The sequence below is a fragment of the Manis javanica genome, unplaced genomic scaffold, assembly GCF_040802235.1.
Source record: "Manis javanica isolate MJ-LG unplaced genomic scaffold, MJ_LKY HiC_scaffold_25, whole genome shotgun sequence".
NCBI classification, from domain to species: domain Eukaryota; kingdom Metazoa; phylum Chordata; class Mammalia; order Pholidota; family Manidae; genus Manis; species Manis javanica.
This window is the reverse complement of record NW_027332171.1, coordinates 2,139,237-2,160,631: the sequence shown is the minus strand read 5'-3', so window position 1 is coordinate 2,160,631 and position 21,395 is coordinate 2,139,237. Positions and strand designations below refer to the sequence as shown.

The 21,395-nt window shown below is 39.0% G+C and overlaps 1 protein-coding gene across 1 annotated transcript; it reads right to left on the bottom strand.

Moving 5' to 3' along the window:
- Positions 1-17,737: 17,737 nt before the first annotated feature.
- On the bottom strand, positions 17,738-18,676 carry LOC140847645 (olfactory receptor 5AN1-like). Its single transcript, XM_073228362.1, has one exon. It carries the CDS (start codon positions 18,674-18,676, stop codon positions 17,738-17,740), a length of 939 nt encoding a protein of 312 aa, XP_073084463.1.
- Positions 18,677-21,395: the final 2,719 nt, after the last annotated feature.

The window sequence follows — 21,395 nt, the reverse complement described above, 5'->3', positions numbered from 1 at the left end:
AGACTACCACACATACCATCTCCAAATATACTAACATAACAGATCGAATCTGTGAAAATAATTCAAACTTTGATTAAGCAGTTGTACTAAAATTCTTCACATTCTTATTACATTCTGGGAGCAGAGGCAGCCACAACTAAATGCCCTCTGTCTAAGGCATCAGGGGTCCACAAAGAGTGAGGAGAGGTGGGTTGTTTTACTTACTCATGATAAATTTGACCCTGAAAACATATGTTCTTAAAATAAGGTAAGCTAGAGAAAAAGGGGAAACATTCAAAATATAATCACTCTCTTTGATTAATTTTTTTCCAAGTGTTGACTAATTCATTGGAGTAGAAATGATGACTGATGTCAATATGCTGGGAATTTTACTTTGTGGATATAGAACAAAACTATACAAAACTCTTCCATTCTTATCAACTTAGGACATAGTCAGTTTTTAAGGTTGTGCAAAGTAAAGTAGTGTTAAGTTGGAATGTCGCTGAATGAAGGAAACAGAAGTAAAAGAAGGTAAAAGAGGGCAACACTACCTGTGCTCAGGTGCGGCATCTCTGAGATTGTGTCACCCAGTTAGTGCCTCCGTACTATGCCAGGTTTTTCAAAGATGAAAAAGCAGAACTATTTGCAATATTTCAGAGGAATGAAATTATACATGAGTTCTCTGTCATATGATTATGTAGCGACTAGCTTGTCATTCCCTACTCAGAAATTATGAATCAAAGGTATAAATTTAAATGGACATCAAGTTAATTGTCATTATTATAAAAACAGAATAATCCTCCAGGGAAAAATCACATTAAAAGGGTCTTTGTGATGGTTAAAGTTGGGAAACAGACAAGAATGTTCCAGTTTAGGATATTCCCCTATAATTCAGTAATTTATTATTTTTGATTAAGTCTTCATTTACTACCTTCTAAATTTTCTTATGTTTCAGAGATACTATCTATTAGTTTACAGATGATCTTATTATCCCCCATTAAAGGACAAAAAAAAGAAGGCAACAGAGTTCAAGATCACATCCCTAAGAGTCTACCATTGGCAACAACATGGATGGAGATAGAGGGTATTATGCTCAGTGAAATCAGCCAGGTGGAAAAAGACAAGTATCAAATGAGTTCACTCATATGTGGAGTATATGAACAAGGAAAAAACTGAAGCAATGAAATAGCAGCAGACACACAGAACCCAAGAATGGACAACAGTTACCAAAAGGGAACGGACTGGGGAGGACGGGAGGGAAGGGAGGAAGAAGCGGAAAAAAGGGGGTATTACAAATAGCAGACATAATGTAGGTGGGGGCACGGTGAGGGCTGTGAAACACAGAGAAGACAAGTAGAGACTCAACAGCATCTTACTACGCTGATGGACAGTGACTGTAATGGGGTTTGTGGGGGGGACTTGATGATGGGGGGAGTCAAGTAACCATAATGTTTCTCTTGTAATTGTAGATAAATGATACCAAAACAAAAATAAATAAATAAGAAATTGAAGAACTAGAGCTCAACACCTGCCTCTCGCCCCAGAGTAATACCTGAAATGTTAGATAAGTGGTTAGTCTTTCCACAGAACGACAGACAACATGGATAAGGAGAAAACCCAAGGAAGAGCCCTAAGTGGAGGGTGTGGGGGCGAGGGGGAGGGAGACTGACAAACGGGGACACTGAGGACCACAAACCTCGTCCGCACAGTCCTACCAGGAGGATCCCACGGCTATTGAGAGGACATGGAATCCACTGAGCCCTCTAATCTCGCCCTCTCACCTTGACCCAGATCCCTCAAGTACACAGAATTCTCGCCAAAGGTTGAAACTGCTTATTTCTTTTCCAAAAGGGTTTTCTCAGATTACACTGCAAGACAGGAGCTTTAGTCTATAAACTGGCTGTCCACTCACAGCGAGAGAGATGCCCACACCTGGGATTCCTCTCAAATGTGTTGTTAAGGGAAGAGGTGTCAGGAGAAAAGACAGTCAGAGGAAGGAAAGTCCCCAGGTTCTTGCTCTCTGGAGACATGGCTGTCACGGAGGTTTTCTCCCAGCTAATCTCATGCCCCACTTTTTCACGTCCCTTCTGATACCATCACCCAGTACCCCGTGGTCCTATCATGATCTCATGATAGTAACTATTTTTTTTAATGAATGTTGGGTCAGAAGACCTGCTATGTACCAAGGGATCAGCTAGTCTGATACCTTCAATTTCCAGATGAGGAATCTGAAACAAGAAGAGATAAAATATTCCATGAACATGACACAGCTAGCTGGTAAAACAGCTTCACCACAGTAAAGTAGATCTGTGGATACCTCACTGTTTATAAAAATTTATAAAACACACCCATTACACACACACACACACACGCACACACACACACACACACACACAAGCACATTTTTTCAAATATCTGATCTTAATCAATCATCACACCAAACCTGTAGGGCAGACATGGCATTATTTCCTAGGCAAAAGTGAGAAAATCCACTCAATAATGAGTACAGTAAAATTAATTCATGACAGAATCATGACTTTCGATGGTCCAACATGAGCATTGGCATCAGCCACAATGCATTGAATTTTGGCTTTCCACTTGCTGGTTTGTGACCATGAGCAAATTTACCCCTCCTGACCTCAGTACTGGCACATATAACGTAGAGCTGATAGTAGTAGCTACTTCATTACTGCTCTTCATGGAGATAATCAAATTAGATAATGATTACACAGCACTTATTGGAGGGTGTCATACACAGCATGTCTTCCATTAATGCTAGATATAATTTTGATGTTCTGAATTGGAATCTTTTCCAACATATGGTGCATGGCTAAGCCTTCAGTTACAGTATCTACTTAATATCATTCCCACAAATATTGTTTATAATTTTAAGTGGAGTTTATTTAAATGAACTCAAAAGGTACGAACTTTCAGTTATAAATAAGTCATGGGGGGCAATGTACTGTATCTGATCATGGTATATGACCTTTTAATGTATTACTGAATTCAGTTTGCCAATATTTATATGAGGATTTTTGCACCAATGTTCACTGGGATATTGAACTTCTCTTTCTTTTCTATTACTGTCCATGTCCATTTTTGGTGTCATTTAAATGCTGCCCTTATAAAATGGGTTTAGAAGTGTTACTTCTTCTACTATTAGAAAGAGTTAGAGAAGCATTGCAATTAATTCTTCTTTAAATGTTTGGTAGAACTTAACCAGTGAAGCCATTTAGTTCCAGATACTTTGTGGCTTCTACGAAGATTTTGATTTCTGACTCAGTCTTCTTACTAATTGATCTGTTGAGATTTGTTTCTTCAGGATTCAGTCCTGGTGAATTGTATGTTTTTACCATTTGTCCACTTATCCTAGATGGACCTGTTTGTTGGTTTATGGTTGTTCATGGTTGTCTCTTTTTATGCTTTGTATTTCTGTGGTATTAGTTGTAATGTCTCCCATTTCATTTATGATTTTATGTATGAGAGTCCTGTCTTTTTTTTTCATGATGACTAAAACTAAATGTTTGTCTGGTTTGCTTATCATTCTAAAAGCCACATCCTTATATTCATTAATCTTTTATAATGTCCTATAGTTTGTTTATATATATTTCCATGCTGATCTTTGTTATTTCCTTCCTTCTACTATTTAGTTCTAGTTCCATGCATCACAATGTTATGTTGTTTTTTTTCTTTTTTTTTTTTTTGAGAGGGCTCCTCTCATATTTATTGATCAAATGGTTGTTAACAAAAACAAAATTCTGTATAGGGGACTCAATGCACAATCATTAATCAACCCCAAGCCTAGTTCTCAACAGTCTCCAATCTTCTGAAGCATAACGAACAAGTTCTTACATGGTGAACAAATTCTTACATAGTGAATTCCAGATGAACAGTGCAAGGGCAGTCATCACAGAAACTTTCGGTTTTGATCACGCATTATGAACTATAAACAATGAGGTCAAATATGAATATTTGTTTGATTTTTATACTTGATTTATATGTGAATCCCACATTTCTCCCATATTATTGTTGTTATTATTATTATTATTTTTAATAAAATGCTGAAGTGGTAGGTAGATGCAAGATAAAGGAAGAAAATATAGTTTAGTGCTGTAAGAGGGCAAATGTAGATGATCAGGTGTGTGCCTATAGACTAAGTATCAATCCAAGCTAGACAAGGGCAACAAAGCATCCACGGATGCAGAAGATTTCTCTCAATATGGGGGGGGTTCTAAGCCTCACCTCTGTTGATCCCCAATTTTTCACCTGATGGCCCCCCTGTGACTGTGCCTGTCTTAGGTTGTTCCTCCCTTGAGGAATCTTACCCATCTCTGGCTAACCAGTCATCTTCCAGGGCCATACAGGGAAATGTAAAGTTGGTAAGTGAGAGAGAAGCAATATTGTTTGAAAAGGTTAGCTTTTTATTTCTTTGCAGATTTATGCCCTGTGGCTTTTATGCCCAGCATTTGTCTTGAGGTATCTTTACCACTTGGAAGAATTATGATTCTCAGGAATTTCATTATGAGGCACGAATTCTACTTAAGGGTTGTAATTAGGAAGGAAGAAGAAAAGCTATAGAAGTAGCAGGCAGAAGAAAACATGGGAAGATTGATTATTTCTTTGACATATCTTTTTGTAGAGTAACATGAGCATGTATAGGTTTTAAACTACTTATTAAATTGCACACATACAGTAACATAATAGGAATACAGCTACATAACCAAAGCAGACATACAATTACCAGGCATCTCCAGTGAAACCAAGAAAACCAGTTAGGCACACCTAGGCATTTGTGAAAACTTACCAATGATATGATGGATATTGTCTAACTGAATTTCAATAGTTTGAGAAAAATCAGGCAAATTAAAACAACACATTCCTGGGAACTGTTCACATCCCATATGTTCTTCTAACAGTAGATGGTCTGTAGTCGCAAGATTTTGGAGCACTGCAACTTGCACTTCTCCTAATTCTTGGTTGAGTTCCGACAGTATAGATCCAGTCAAATTTGTAATTTTACTGTATGGACAGGCCAGCTTAGATATCTCCTTCTTCATTCCAATGGCAAGTCCAGGAACCGGTGGGATAAATGCAGCTACAACTGCAGCAGTGCCGGATTCTTCATTGAAGTTTTTGATGTTCATCTTCTGGAATGACTCTTCCAGAGAATGTTGATGTTGGAAGTTCTTCTTCATATCGTATCTTAATTCATTTTCTGGGTAGCCAAATTAAGCTTTGATACTCTGTATAAACACAAACAAACCCTTTGCCCACACTTCGATATGCCCTTTATATCATTGTGAAGAACTTATTGGAGATCACTACACAGGAACTGCTTTTTTTTTTAAGAGAATGGAATATTATGAAAAAAATGTACTTCCATATCTGATCATATGACACCCTTTAAATGATCAAAATTAAGGATATTTAAAGCATGCTTTAATCATTGATTTACAGTTAGTTTTATCCTATCAGGGAGTAATCCCCCTTTTCATTCCTTTTTCTTGTTATCATTAATCTACAATTACATGAAGAATATTATGTTTACTAGGCTCTCCCCTATACCAGGTCCCCCCAAGAAGACGCCTTTACAGTCACTGTCCATCAGCATAGCAAAATGGTGTAGAATCACAACTTGTCTTCTCTTAATGTTAGGTTGTTTGAATGACCTTTCTTCTTAATGCAGGTATTCATCATTAAGAATTTCCTGCTGGAACTGTTTTGCTGCATCCCATAAACTTTGGTATGTTGTATTTCCATTTCATTCAACTAGGATATTACTTTGTATCTCTTTTTATACTTCTCTGACATCCTGGTGTTCAATAGCCTCCTGCTTAATCTCTACATATTATGAATCTTCCAGTTTTCTTTATTTACTTGAATCCTACTTTCTTACCATTGTGGTTGGAAATGATGCTTGATATGATTTCAATCTTCTTAAAGATAGATTAAGATCTGTCTTGTGCCCTAACATATGATCTATCCTGGAGAAGCTTCCAAATGACTCTAGAACAATGTCTATGCTGCTTCCTTTAGATGAAATGTCTGTAAATATCTATTAAGTCCATTTGTCCTAACATGTGATTTAAGTCCTGTGTTTCATTGCTGGCAGTCCATCTGGATGATCGATGCATTGTAGAAAGTGAGGTAATGAAGCTCTCTACTCTTATTGTATTGCTGTCTAGCTCTCCCTTCATCTCTGTTAAGACTTATCTTCTGTATCTAGGTGCTCCTCTATAGGAGACATAAATACTTAAAATCTTATATTCTCCTGTTGGATTGACCACTTTACTATTATTATATAATAAACTTCTTTGCCTCTTCTCAATCTCTGCCTAAAAGTCTATTTATTCTGATGTAATTATAGCTACCTCTGGTTATTTTGGTCTCCATTCACATGCAGTTTCTTTTTTTCATCCCATCACCTCCAGTGTATGTGTGATTCCAAAACTGTAATGAGTCTTTAATAAGCAGCACACAGTTGGGCTTTGTTTTTCCATATATTCATACATTCAATGTGTTTCACTGAAGAAAGTCCTGTTACATTTAAAGTATTATTGAGAGGTGTGGACTTGCAATTGTCATTTTTTTCATTGTTTTCGGGCTATTTTGTAATCATTTGGCTCCTTTCTTCTCTTGTTGCTCTCTTCCTTGGTGACTTACTCTACGGGTACGCTTAAATTCTTTTTTCTTTGTGTATTTACTAGAGATTTTGGACTCTTTGTTATCATGAGGCTTATATAAAACATCTATTATAGTTAAAACAGTCAAATAGAAGCTGAAAACAACTTGAGCTCTAACACATACTAAAACTACAGTGTTACCCTTCTGGCTTGATAGTTTATGTTTTTGATGGAAAAACCTACATCTTTTTTTATCTTCTGTATCCACTAACAGATTTTTATGATTACAGTTGTGTTTCTACTTTTGTCTTTCATTTTTGATACTAGATTTATAAGGGACATACAACTGCAATAACATTAGTGTATCTGAAGTTAACTAGTTTAACCTTTCCAGTGAGAGTTACATTTTCATATGGTTCCTATTACTAATTGGCAAGTTTTCACTTCTATGTGAAGAAGTCCATTTAGAATGTCTTTCAAAACCAGTCTACTTATAATGAAATCTTTAGAATTCCTTGTCTGGAAAACTCTCTACCTCTCCTTCAACTATGAAGGACAGCTTATCCAGGTAATAATAATGTTCTTGGATGGCAGGTATTTAGCACCACATTGAATATATTGTGTCACCTTCCTAGGCCTGGAAAATTTCTGCTGGTAAATTTACTGATAGTCTTCCACAGGTACTCTTGTACATAACAAGTTGTTTTTGTCTTTCTGTTTTAAGATGCCTTGTTTTTATATTACTATATTTTATTTATAATACATTGTGGTATGGTTCTTCTTGGATTTACATTATTTGGAGTACTCTGAGATTCCTAGCTCTGGATGTCTGTTTTTACTCCAGGTCGGGGATATTTCCAACCATTACTTACTGAAATAAGCTTTCATCCATTTTACTTTCTCTTCACTTTCTGAGACTTCTAGAATGTAAATATTGATGTGTTTGTTTGATGGTTTCCCTAAGTCCCTTAAGTTACCTTCACTTTTTTCATTCTTTATTCTTTTTGATCATCTAAAAGGATGAATTGCATTGACCTATCTTCAATTTCATTGAGTATTTTTCTAGTTTTATCCCATATGCTCTTGAATTTGTTTTGAATTTTTGAAATCTTATTCTGCATCTATGTGATTCTATTTGATAATGTCTTCTACTTAGTAACTGTTGGTTGAAATTCTCATTTCATTCGTGCATTATTTTCCTAACATTGGTGGACACTTTTATCCCCATAAGTGAATTACATATCAGGCAAGTCACTTGTCCCTATTCAGTAAGGTGTGTTTCTAGAGGGGGTTTATGGTATCATTAATCTACAACTACATGAAGGACATTATACTAGGCTCCCCTCTTCACCAAGTACCCACCACATCCCCCTTAACAGTCACTGTCCTTCAACATAGTAAGACGCTGTAAAATCACTACTTGTCTTCTCTGTGTTGCACAGCCCTCCCTGTGCCCCCCAACACTATACATGCTAAACCGTAATGCCCCCCTTCTTTTCATCCCGCCCTTATCCCTCCCTTCCCACCCATCCTCCCCACTCCCTTTCCCTTTGGTAACTATTAGTCCATTCTTGGGTTCTGTGCTTCTACTGCTGTTTTGTTCCTTCAGTTTTCTTTTGTTGTTATACTCAACATATGAGTGAAATCATATGGTACTTGTCTTTCTCCCCCTGGCTTATTTCACTGAGCATAATACCCTCTACCTCCATCCATGTTGTTGGAAAAGGTAGGATTTGTTTTTTTCTTATGGCTGAGTAATATTCCATTGTGTATATATACCACATCCTCTTTATCCATTCATCTACTGATGTACATTTACGATGCTTCCATATCTAGGCTATTGTAAATAGTGTTGTGATAAACATAGGGGTGCATCTGTCTTTTTCAAACTGCAGTGCTGTATTCTTAGGGTAAATTCCTAGAAGTGGAATTCCTGGGTCCAATGGTATTTCTATTTTGAGCATTTTGAGGAACCTCCATATTGCTTTCCACAACGGTTGAACTAATTTACATTCCCACCAGCAGTGTAGGAGGGTACCCCTTTCTCCACAACCTCTCCAACATTTGTTGTTGTTTGTCTTTTGGATGGTAGCCATCCTTACTGGTGTGAGATGATATCTCATTGAGGTTTTAATTTGCATGTCTCTGATGACAAGAGATGTGGAGCATCTTTTCATGTCTCTGTTGGCCACCTGAATTTCTTCTTTAGAGAACTGTCTTTTCAGTTCCTCTGCCCATTTTTTAATTGGGTTATTTGCTTTTTGTTTGTTGAGGTGTGTGAGTGCTTTATATATTTTGGAAGTCAACCCTTTATCAGATATGTCATTTTCGAATATATTCTCCCATACTGTAGGATGCCTTTTTGTTCTATTGATAGTGTCCTTTGCTGTACAGAAGCTTTTCAGCCTGATATAGACCCATTTGTTCATTTTTGCATTTGTTGCCCTTGCCCGGGGAGATATGTTCAAGATGAAGTCACTCATGTTTATATCTAAGAGATTTTTGCCTATGTTTTTTTCTAAGAGTTTTATGGTTACATGACTTACATTCAAGTTTTTTGATCCATTTCGAATTTACTTTTGTGTATGGGGCTAGACAGTGACCCAGTTTCATTCTCTTACACATAGCTGTCCAGTTTTGCCAGCAACATCTGTTGAAGAGACAGTCATTTCCCATTGTATGGTCCATGGCCCCCTTTATCGAATATTAATTGACCATATATGTTTGGGTTAATGTTCGGAGTCTCTCTATTCTGTTCCATTTGTTCTGTGGCTCTGTTCTTGTGCCAGTACCAAATTGTCTTGACTACTGTGGCTTTGTAGTATAACTTGAAGTTGGGGAGTGAGATCACCCCCCACTTTATTCTTCCTTCTAAGGATTGCTTTAGCTATTTGCGGTCTTTGACGTTTTCATATGAATTTTTGAACTATTCATTTCTGCTCTAGGAAGGTGCCCATTTCTTCTAGGTTTCCCAGCTTGTTAGCATATAGGTTTTCATAGTAGTCTCTAATAATTCTTTGTATTTCTGTGGGGTCCGTCATGATTTTTCCTTTTCTCGTTTCTGATTCTGTTGATTTCTATTGACTCTGTTTTCCTCTTAGTAAGTCTGGCTAGAGGTTTCTCTATTTTGTTTGTTTTCTCAAAGAATCCAGCTCTTGGTTTCATTGAATTTTGCTAATTTTATTCTTCTCAATTTTATTTATATTTTCTCTGATCTTTATTGTGTCCCTCCTTCTGCTGACCTTAGGCCTCATTTGTTCTTCTTTTTTCCAATTTTGATAATTGTGATATTAGACCGTTCATTTAGGATTGTTCTTCCTTCTTTAAATATGCCTGGATTGCTATATATTTTCCTCTTAAGATGGCTTTTGCTGTATCCCACAGTAGTTGGGGCTTTGTGTTGTTGTTGTTTGTTTCCATATATTGCTGGATCTCCATTTTGGTTTGGTCATTGATCCATTGATTACTTAGGAGCGTGTTTGTTAAGCCTTCATGTGTTTGTGAGCCTTTTTGCTTTCTTTGTACAGTTTATTTCTAGTTTTATGCCTTTGTGGTCTGAAAAGTTGGTTGGTAGGATTTCAATCTTTTGGAATCTCCTGAGGCTCTTTTGTGGCCTAGTATGTGGTCTATTCTGGAGAATGTTCCATGTGCACTTGAGAAGAATGTGTATCTTGTCGCTTTTGTATGTAAAGTACTATAGATGTCTATTAGGTCCATCTGTTCTAGAGTGTTGTTCAGTGCCTCTGTGTCCTTACTTATTTTCTGTCTGGTGAATCTGTCCTTTGGAGTGAGTGGTGTGTTGAAGTCTCCCAGAATGAATGCATTGCATTCTATTTTCTCCTTTAATTCTGTTAGCATTTGTTTCACATATATTTGTGCTCCTATATTGGGTGCATATATATTTGTAATGGTTATATCCTCTTGTTGGACTGAGCCCTTTATCATTATGTAATGTCCTTTATCTTTTGTTACTTTCTTTTTTTTGAAGTCTATTTGGTCTGATACTAGTATTGCAACACCTGCTTTTTTCTCTCTGTTGTTTGCATGAAATATCTTTTTCCATCTCTTGACTTTAAGTCTGTGCATATCTTTCGGTTTGAGATGAGTCTCTTGTAAGCAGCATATGGATGGCTCTTGCTTTTTTATCCATTCTATTACTCTGTGTCTTTTGATTGGTGCATTCAGTCCATTTACATTTAGGGTGATTATTGAAAGGTATGTACTTATTGTCATTGCAGGCTTTAAGTTTGTGGTTACCAAAGGTTCAAGGTTAGCTTCTTTACTATATTACTGTCTAACTTAACTCGCTTATTGAGCTATTATAGACACAGTCTGATGATTCTTTATTTCTCTGCCTTCTTATTCCTCCTCCTCCCTTCTTCATATGTTGGGTATTCTGTTCTGTGCTCTTTTTAGGAGTGCTCCCATCTAGAGCAGTCCCTGTAAGATGCCCTGTAGAGGTGGTTTATGGGAGGCAAATTCCCTCAACTTTTGCTTGTCTGGGAATTGTTTAATCCCTCCTTCATATTTAAATGATAATCGTGCTGGATACAGTATCCTTGGTTCAAGGCCCTTCTGTTTCATTGCATTAAGTATATCATGCCATTCTCTTCTGGCCTGTAGGATTTCTGTTGAGAAGTCTGATGATAGCCTAATGGGTTTTCCTCTGTAGGGGACCTTTTTTTTCTCTCTGGCTGCCTTTAATACTTTGTCCTTGTGTTTGATCTTTGCATTTTAATTATTATGTGTCTTGGTGTTGCCCTCCTTGGATCCCTTGTCATGGGCGTTCTGTGTACCTCTGTGGTCTGACAGACCTTTTCCTCCACTAGTTTGGGGAAGTTTTCAGCAATTATTTCTTCAAAGACACTTTCTATCCCTTTTTCTCTCTCTTCTTCTTCTGGTACCCCGATAATGTGGATATTGTTCCATTTCGATTGGTCACTCAGTTCTCTTAAAATTCTTTCATTTCTGGAGATCCTTTTATCTCTCTCTGCATCAGCTTCTCTGCATTCCTGTTCTCTGTTTTCTAGTCCATTAATGGTCTCTTTCATCTCATCCATTCTGTTTTGAAGTCCTTCCAGAGCTTTTTTCATTTCTGTATTCTTCCTCATTAGTTCTTGCATATTTCTCTGCAAGTCCATCCAAATGGTTATGACTTTTGTTTTGAATTCTTTTTCAGGAAGACTGGTTAAATCTATCTGCCCGGGTTCCTTTTCAGGGTAAGATGTAGCAGATGTTGAAGCTGTCTTGGTTAGTCTTGTCCGGATCAAATTTTTTGCCTTTCCATGTTGATAGGTGCAGTGGTGTGCTATTGGCTTTCTGTCAGCCCGGAGAGCTAAGGCTTTCCACTTGCTCCTGGCCTCTTTACTGGGACAGCTGCGACCCCTAGTGGCTTGTGTTGGGTAATTATGTGTAGACTGGGTCTCTGTAATTACCCGGCTGGTATGGAGGAAGGTCCCTTGCTGTGGGCATGGCCAGTCTCTGGCTGCTCCTCTGTTATGGCAGGGTCCCGGAGGGGTAATGGATGGCGGACTGTTTGGCTGCATACCTCCGTGAGGGGTCTCAGAGCAGCTGCCCAGGCGGCTAGTGCACCTGGGTTTCCCTGGAATTTCCACCTGCTGGACTGTGACCTGGGAAGCTTCTGTCCAGCTATGGCATCCCTGTCCCTTTAAGACTTTCAAAAAGCACTCGCTTTTCTTTGTCACAGAGGTGCTGGCTTCGGGACCTGCTCAAAGGTCTTGCTGTCCCGTTTCCCTAGTTTCCAGCACTCCACACATGCACTGTGTCTGTACTCTGGTTCGGATGGCTGGGGCTGGGTGTTTAGCAGTCCTGGGCTCCCTCTCCCTCCCCACTCTGACCCCTCTCCTCCTGCCGGGAGCTGGGGTGAGGGGCGCTCAGGTGCCACCAAGCTGGGGCTTGTATCTTACCCCTTTCACCAGGTGCTGGGTTCTCGCAGGTGTGGTTGTAGTCTGGCTGTTGTCCTATGTCTTCTGGTCTCTCTTTTAGGATTAGTTGTATTTGCTATATTTTCAAAAATATACGTTTTTGGGAGGAGATTCCCACTGTCCTACTTATGCTGCCATATTAGCTCCACACCCCTATTTCTAGAGTTTTATGTTTTTTTGTTTGGTTTGTTTGGTACCTATTGCTCAGATTCTTCATTTTTCTTGATTCTCTGTGTTTTATGTGCATAAATAAAACAGCCACCTCTTGTAATCCACAAAGGCGATCTTGTGTAGATGAAACTTATCATCCTTCCAGGCCCTACCTCATAGTTATTCCTCAGTCCTTTGTGGCTTCCCAGGAGCCTTTGGTCTTCCAATAAGCTCCTTGTAGTTTATGGCATAACAAGAACTGTTAGTGACCAGAAAGGGAGGATCACTTTCAACAACTTGATACAGGGTGACTGGAACCAGACACTCAGGAAGCATTTTGGAAGTACATAAACAGATTTCTTTTGCAGGAATACGAGACTTGGGGGTTTCTTTCTATTCGCTCTGCACTAGTCTTTGGAGATGATAATCTGTTAAGAGCTGTTTCTTTGTGGGCTTCAGTCCTCTGGGACTCATGTGCAAGTGCCAATGACCAATAGTGCCAGGATGACATGGTATGTACCTCTGAGCAGCAATCACAGAACCTGGGGAACCAGGTTTGTGCAGAAGTTACTTCCCAGGAGAGACTGGTGACCCAGAGTGGGAAAGTGTGGGAATGCAATGATGGCACTTGCAGACCTCCATGGTGTCCAGCGAGGATTACTTTCTGTCGGTAGGTGTGTGTCAAATTAGAAGCCTCGCACATGGGCTGCAGCTTTTACAATATAGAAACAGATCTTTTTCATTGAGATGCTGGAAGTTGGATATGCTGAATGCTACCCCTGCACTAAGACCTGGGAGAAAATCAGTAAGAAATGTCTCTATGCTCTAACCTGTGGGTCTTCTGAATTTAAGTGCAGTTGGATTTCAGAACTAGATGTTTTGGGGTTTCATCCCTCAGCCTCCTGAATGTTGTAACACTGGCTATTGGGTCCAACCTCTTCACTCTTCAAAGACAAGCTGGGAGACCTCAAAACTACACATTAATGGCTCTGATGATATAGATGCAAAAATTCTCAACCAAATATTAATAAATGTAATTCAACAACACATCAAAAAGATCATACACTATGATCAAGATGAATTTATCCCTGAGATGCAAGGATGTTTCAACATATAAAAATGATTAACTTTGGTACACTGCATTAATAGAACAACAGATAAATATCATATGATCATCTGAAAAGAAGTAGTAAAAGCATTAACAGAATGCAACACTTTCATTATTAAATCAATAAAAAACTGGATATAAAAGGAACATATGTCAACATATTAAAGACCATATGCAACAAACTCATAGTTAACATCATATTAAAAATAGAAAGATTGAAATATTTTACTCTAAAATTAAGAACAAAATAAGTATGCCTACAGTCACCACTCATTTTCAACTTGAAGACCTAGATAGAAAAGTCAGGCAAAATAAATAAAGGTCCTAGCTAGAACAATCAAGAAAAATAAAGGAATGAAAGACATCTCAATCACAAAAGAAGAAGGAAATGTCACTATTGAACATGATATATATTTATGTATAAAAAATATCCTAGAGCCTCAACCAAAAATCTGTTGGAGTTAATCAACAAATTCAGTAAGTTGTAGGATATAAAATCACCATATGAAAATCAGTTGCATTTCTATACACTAACAATAAAACATCTGGAAAAGAAATAACAAATATTACCCCATTTATAATAACAGTACAAACAATAAAACACTCAGTAATAAACTTAACCAAAGACATGAAAGCTCTCTACTATGAAAAACACAATACATTCCTGAAAGAAATTAAACACACGAATGGAATGATATCCCATATACCTGGAACAAAATTAATAGTCTTCACATGTCCAAATCAACCACACCCATCTGTATATGCAACACAATCCCTCTCAAAATTCTAATGGTGTTTTTCACAGGAATAGAAAACACAATACTAAAATTTGCATGAAGCCACAAGACACTCAATAGCCAAAGCAGTTCTGAAAAAGAAGAACAGAGCTGGAAGCATCACATTCCTGACTTCAAATTATGCCACAGGCGATGCTAACCAAAATAATATGGGCCTACCTTAAAAGAGATAAGCCAATGGAACTAAGTCCACAAATAAACCCTTCCATGTATACTCAAGTAATATTTGAATAGAAAGGGAAAAATGCTCAGTGAGCAAGGTTAGTCTCTATAAGAAGTGGTGTTGTAAAAATGGAATAACCATATGCATAAAAATGAAATTGGACTTCTATCTTCCACCACTCACAAACATCAACCATAATAAATAAAAGTTCGACCTGAAACCATAAGATTCCTAGAATAAAATATAGGGAATGAGTTCCTTGTCATTGGTCTTAGCAATGATTTTTATGACATGGCACCAAAAGCACAAGGAGAAAAGGAAAATCAACAAATTGCACTACATCGAATTAAAAGAACCTCTCCACAAGAAAAGGAGTGATCAAGTATGAATGAAAAGGCAGCACAGAGAATGATACAAAATATCTGCAAACCATGTCTCAGAAAATATCAGCAAACTATATACCAGATAAGGGTTGATACCCGATGAATACAAAAAAATCATACAACTCAGTAACAAAACAACAGACAAGCTAACAAGAAATGGGCAGAAGAACTGAAGAGAAATTTTTCCTATAAGACTAGCAAATGGCCAACAGGTATATGAAAACATGCTGAACAACAAAACAACCAGGGAAATGAAAAAGGAAAACCAAAATGAAACTCACCTCACATCTTTAGAAAGGCCATCGTCAAGAAGACAAGAGATATCATGCGTTGGTGAGGACATGTAGAAAATGAGCCCTTATATACTCCTTTTGGGAATACAAATTCTTTTAGCCACTATTAAAAACATTATGGAGGTTACTCAAAGGGCAACAATGGGAATGCCATATGACCCAGGACTTCTGCTTCAGCCTATATATAGAGTAGAAATAAAAACAGGATATTAAAAGATATCCACACCCACATGTTTATTGCAGCATTATTCACAACAGCCAAGGTAAAGAAAAAACCAAAGTTCCTGTCAATGAATGACTGGGTGAAGAAGACATAGAATACCCGAACAGTGGAATATTATTGAGCTATGGGAGTAAGTAAATCCTATAGGTTGTGACAACATGGATGGGATTTCGGATCATAATGCCAAGTGAGATAAGTCAGAGAATAATGTCACTAATGAACAATATCATTAATACGTGGAACCTTAAAAGTCAAATTCATAAAAAATGAGAATAAAGTGGTGGTTACAATCAGTTTGAGAACAAGAGAATTGAGGGGATGTTATTAAGTATACCCACTTGCTCTCAAAGAAAAATAAATCTGGAGATCTAATGCACTGCATAGTAATTATTTTCAATATGCTACTATAAAGCTCACAGAGGTCTGCCTCCTAAGAAAGACCTCAAGAATCCTTACAAATAGACTTGTCACACATTTGTATATATTTTTAAGAAGCAGTGCTTCAGAGACCATACATATGCCTGCATGGGGCCACACAATTCACACTGCATTCTTTCCATGGCAGGGGACAGTCCTCACATACTTTTCCAGAGGTGCAATAATTCCTTTTCTCTCAATTCTGCCCATGTGGAAGCTCATGAAAGATTTGGTAAACCTTCAAATACCTCTTCACGTATACTCCTTAATTAAATAAAATAACATATCACTCATCAAAACAGAGATGCAAAACAACATTAAGACCAAATGAATTGCCAAGGATAATGTGTAATTGCAATGACATCTGTTTTGTATCAGCTTATTCAAGTCCGATATCAATCAGGCACATCAATAGTCGGTGCTATTACATATGTTATTCTTTTAACCCGACCACAAAGACCAGAAGCTTTATATAACCCGGCCGGAGGTGAGAACCCTGCCTATCCTACTGTCTATTTTCTTCCTTGGTATTTAAGGGCTTCAGGAACATATCAGAATTAAAGTAACTCTAACCATCCTACTCCATCTATTATATCATTTCCTTTAACCATAAATCATTAAAACATAAAATGAAGAGCATGGACAATAGGAGATGTATGCCAGTTTACCCTGTTTATTCTTCATTTTGGCAATATTGAATATTCAGTAGCTCTGTTATAACAATGAACTCTCACACAAGGCCCCTCTTACCAAATATGAACACATGCTGAAATATAAGAAAACACTTGATAAGGTGAATGATTGGCTATGTAAAGCAAGGTGAATTTTCTGGATGTAATGCAGGAAATAGAGGTTAGAATGCCAACTCTCAGAAATTACTATTGGCTGTGATACGGACTTCCAAATATATCTCAAACAAAACCCCCACTGGACACTAAATGCCAGAAACGAAATCACTAGACTCATAAGTAAATGGCACTGGAGGGGCCACATCCTTCAGTCTATCCAAATTTATGATTGTTCTTGGACCCCATACGGCTGAAACATCTGCCTTGCATAGACTAGAGCTGGTAGACATGAGGATGTGACCAAAAATCTATTAGACGGTTAGCACTGAAAGAGGCCTTACACAAACATTAGGTGTCTCAGGCTGCTGTTTCCAGGAGGCATAATCAGACCAATTTGATAGCTTTCTTTCTTTCCAAATGCCCAAACCCTACCTCTGTTTACTCCAAATCTGGTCAGACACAGAAAAAAACATCAATCACCATCATGTCATTGCATTAGAATATTTAGCAGATATGGTTTTCACACTCCTGGAGCCTGTGCTAGGTATCACTAAGGGTTCAGTCTCAGAATCAAGGAAAGCCCAAATGTTTCTAAACCTTGATGTTTACAAATAGATGTGGACAGATTAAAAAATAAACACTCCTCATATAGAATGAATGTAATAGAGATGCAAGACTTAAAAATATTCTGTTTGTGTGGATTTGTATCACGTATTGGTCCATTTTGGTGTGTAATTTATGGCAAATTAAACCTTCTTTGTCCAAACGTAGTGTGAAATTTGTAACCGTAAATTCATATTCTCAGTATTATGACTTAAGATGATCCTGAAGGGATAATATGTTTTTAAAAATCTCAGAAACAGTGAACTCAGTAATAACCTCCTTTCCTCTGCAACCTCTTCAAGGCATCTTTGATTTCCTTGTTCCTCAGACTGTAAATCAAGGGATTCAACATGGGAGTGACCACTGTGTAGAAGACCGATGCAAATCTGTCGAACTTGGAAGACCCGCCAGAGCTGGAACGCAAATAGACAAAGCTACTTGAGATATAGAAGAAGGAAACTGCTGTCAGGTGAGAAGCACAGGTGTTGAAAGCCTTGGACCTGCCTTTAGCTGTAGTGATCTTCATAATGGAGATGACAATATAGACGTAGGATATCAGGATAACAAGGACACTTATTAATGCAAAGATCATTGTTACTATAGCAAGAATGAGTTTGGCAGAGAAAGTGTCAGTGCAGGACAGGACTAACAGTTGGGGCATGTCACAGAAGAAGTGGTGGATGACATTAGGCCCACAGAAGTGGAGTTGAAGAATGGCACACAGTTGGGATACAGAACCAGAGATTCCAGCCATATAGGATCCCAGCACCATCCCAACACAGACGGTGGGTGACATGACTGATGAGTAGAGAAGTGGATTACAAATGGCAGCATAGCGGTCATAAGCCATGGCTGTCATGACACAAGACTCACTCAGTCCCGTGGTTGCAGAGAAGAAGTACTGAACAGCACAGCCCACAACGGTGATAGTATGTTGTTCCAGGAAGAAGTCAGAGAGCATCTTGGGGGCTGTGGAGGTCACATAGCAGATGTCTAGGAAGGACAGGTTGCTGAGGAAGAAGTACATGGGTGTGTGGAGGTGGGAATCCATCCTTATTAAGATGATGAGGCTCAGGTTCCAAGTCAGAGTTGTAACGTAGATCACCAGGAACACAACAAAGAGCACTGCTTTGATTCTGGGAAAATCTGAAAACCCCAAGAGGATGAAGTAGGTGATCTCTGTAATATTTCCTCTCCTAATCATAGCCTTCCCGTTCCTAAGATCAGAAAAGAGACAAGAGAAAGAACTGTTGATTCAAGTGAAATGTGATAGCACTACAATTCTACTATGTGCCAGCTTTTTCCTCCACTGAGCACCAGAAAAAGGGAAATGCTCACTGCTCTGGTGGAAACACAGCAGATTTTCACCTCACATTATCAAGGAAAACCTGTTCAGTGCTTCAGGTTTTCAATTAAAGCATGAGTTCCCATGAGAATTGAAACAGGTATATAAAAATTTGATGAATAATTTTTAAGACAAATGAAATTCTGTTTTTATTATACATAGAGATTGTTGAAGAAAATATCGTTTTTTAAAAACCTCCATTTATGCATTATATAACTTGCTTTCTGATAAGAAAACTATATGTGGCATCAATCCAGATTTAATTTAAAATAGCCTTTCTGTTCTCCATGGTCATCCTGATACATTTTTTTAAATGTCTTCCATTATACATAATAAAAACATTTACTATACCGCTGGGGGAGAAATATGTTGCCAGCCTGGGGCAAGTAATCTTTGAAGCCAAAACCACTCAAAGGGAGAAAAGAAGTGGGAGAAACCTGTTTATTGCTTATTACTTCTGTTCTCCATGTTTCTCGTGACCTGGGTGCCAGGCACCACCAAACCTCTCCAGTCCTGGTAGGTCCTCACCCTCCACCCACTTTGTAATCACCTAGTGATGTGGAAATGTACTACTTCTATCCACCCCTCGGAAACAGCTATTAATATGGAAATCCACTAAGGCCAGGCAACAGATTCTGGAAATAATTGCAATTTTACACACAGTCCACCTGCCAGAAATCTCACCTCACAATCTACTTGCTCCCCATCATCGGTAACAGCCAGTGTGCAAGAAAACTAGAGCACTGCAACCAGACTAATAACATACAATAACAGCGGCAATGAAAACAAGATAATCCTCAAGGATTCAGCTAGGTTCAAAGTTCTATACGGATTAAGTCCCTGGCTTGCCCTTCCCACAGGAGCCAGTACATGAACAGGGAGGGAGTTCAGAGTAATCATCACATGGCAGCTGCAGCCAGGAAGTGGGTCAAGGACACAGGGACTACAGAAGAAATTACCTTGGGGGCAATTGGATAACTGTTTGAATGACACCAGCATACGCAAATCTTGTCCATCAGGTAGAATCAATGCAAGAGACTGGACCCGTGATAGGACAGTGGCAGGATAGGGACCTTGTCCTGGTATAGTACACCAGACTTTCACCTGCTCCCTGTGAGGGTTACAGATGGGTCACCGTACAGGGCTATGGGAGGTGGATGCACTGGGCATAAGATAAAAAAAACTTCCCTGTAAGATGCTCTTCCCTCGTGGATGCTTTGGGCACACTACTGTGATCTTTGGGGGCCATTCTGCTGCTACAGCAGGAACACACAGGAGGCCAGCTTTCAGGCCTTTTTACAAAGGTGCCAGAAAGGCCAGTCGTCACTGGCCATGTGTGGAAATGTCCAGGATCACATCCACTCAATAGAGTCTCCAGGGTTTAATGCAGTAATGCTGGCAGCAGGATGCTGCTCGGCCGGCCTTATCCTGGCTTCACTCCTCTTTGGTTTGCACTTACAGTTGTACAGGAGAGGAAGCAATGTGCATTAGCATGTCCACAGGGCTCAAGGCTCCTTTTCGGGGCTTCTCATTCTAAGGTCATAGCTCTGTCCATCAGTGAACTGACCAGCACCATAGACTATTGTTGTATGAACTTGGGCCAGACTTCTAAAAACCATTATACCTCCCTGTCAACCCTACCATTGTACGGTTATACGGTACATTAAACTGAAACTTTGTCCCTAACTGCTGCACGCATTCTTGAAATGCATGTCCAGTAAAGTGGGTGCCTTGATCATTCTCAATGACCTGCAGCCAGCCTTAGGCTGCAAAGAGATGCTCTAGGCCTCTCTTGGTGGTTTGTGTACGAAGAGCAATCAACAGTCCTGTAATGTGTCCACACAAGTCGTGGCATTTTGGTACCCTTCTGATGAGGGCAGAGGCCCAATGTAGTCTATTTGCCACCTGACAAGGGGTATTAGCCCCTTTACTATTGTCCCATGTTGCTGTGAGACTCAGTGTAAATCGCTCTAGGAACACACAGGCACTCCTTACATACTCTGCTGATTTTTTCAAAGGGCAGTGGCAAGCCCCATCTATGGGTTACAGCCCATACTGTCTTTTGCCCAGCATGCAACTAACACTGATGTAACCATTGGGATACATCAGAGGCAAACTTTCCTTCTAGCCAAAAAAACATCTGGGCCCATGTATCTGCTTTATATTTCCTTGGGGATGAAAAGGGCAAATGGTCAGTCACATCATATACAGTAACTGTATTAGTCTGACAATAGGCCCATAGGTCTTGCCACAACTCTTGCTCCCAAAGGAACCAGTGACCAACCATCCAGTTGGCATGGGACCATGTTGGTAGCCACAGGGACAAGCCCCTGTAGGTGGCTCAGCTGTCAATGCAGACAACTATGGGGGAAGGCTCATGGGTAATCATGAACCATATTGCCTGCAACACAGCCCCCTGGTTTCTCTTCCCCTCTCCATCCTTCTTCCATATTGTCTCAGTCTTAGGATGGAAAGCCACAGCCCTCCACTTTGGGGTGCCTGAGACTAGAGCAATTTCTGTACCAAGCACCTTCAGCTATAGGGGCTTTTCCTTCCAGATAAGGACTCTTGGTTTCCA

Coding starts and splice junctions, on each gene's coding strand:
- LOC140847645 (XM_073228362.1), bottom strand. CDS start 18,676: ATGATTAGGAGAGGAAATATTACAGAGATCACCTACTTCATCCTCTTG.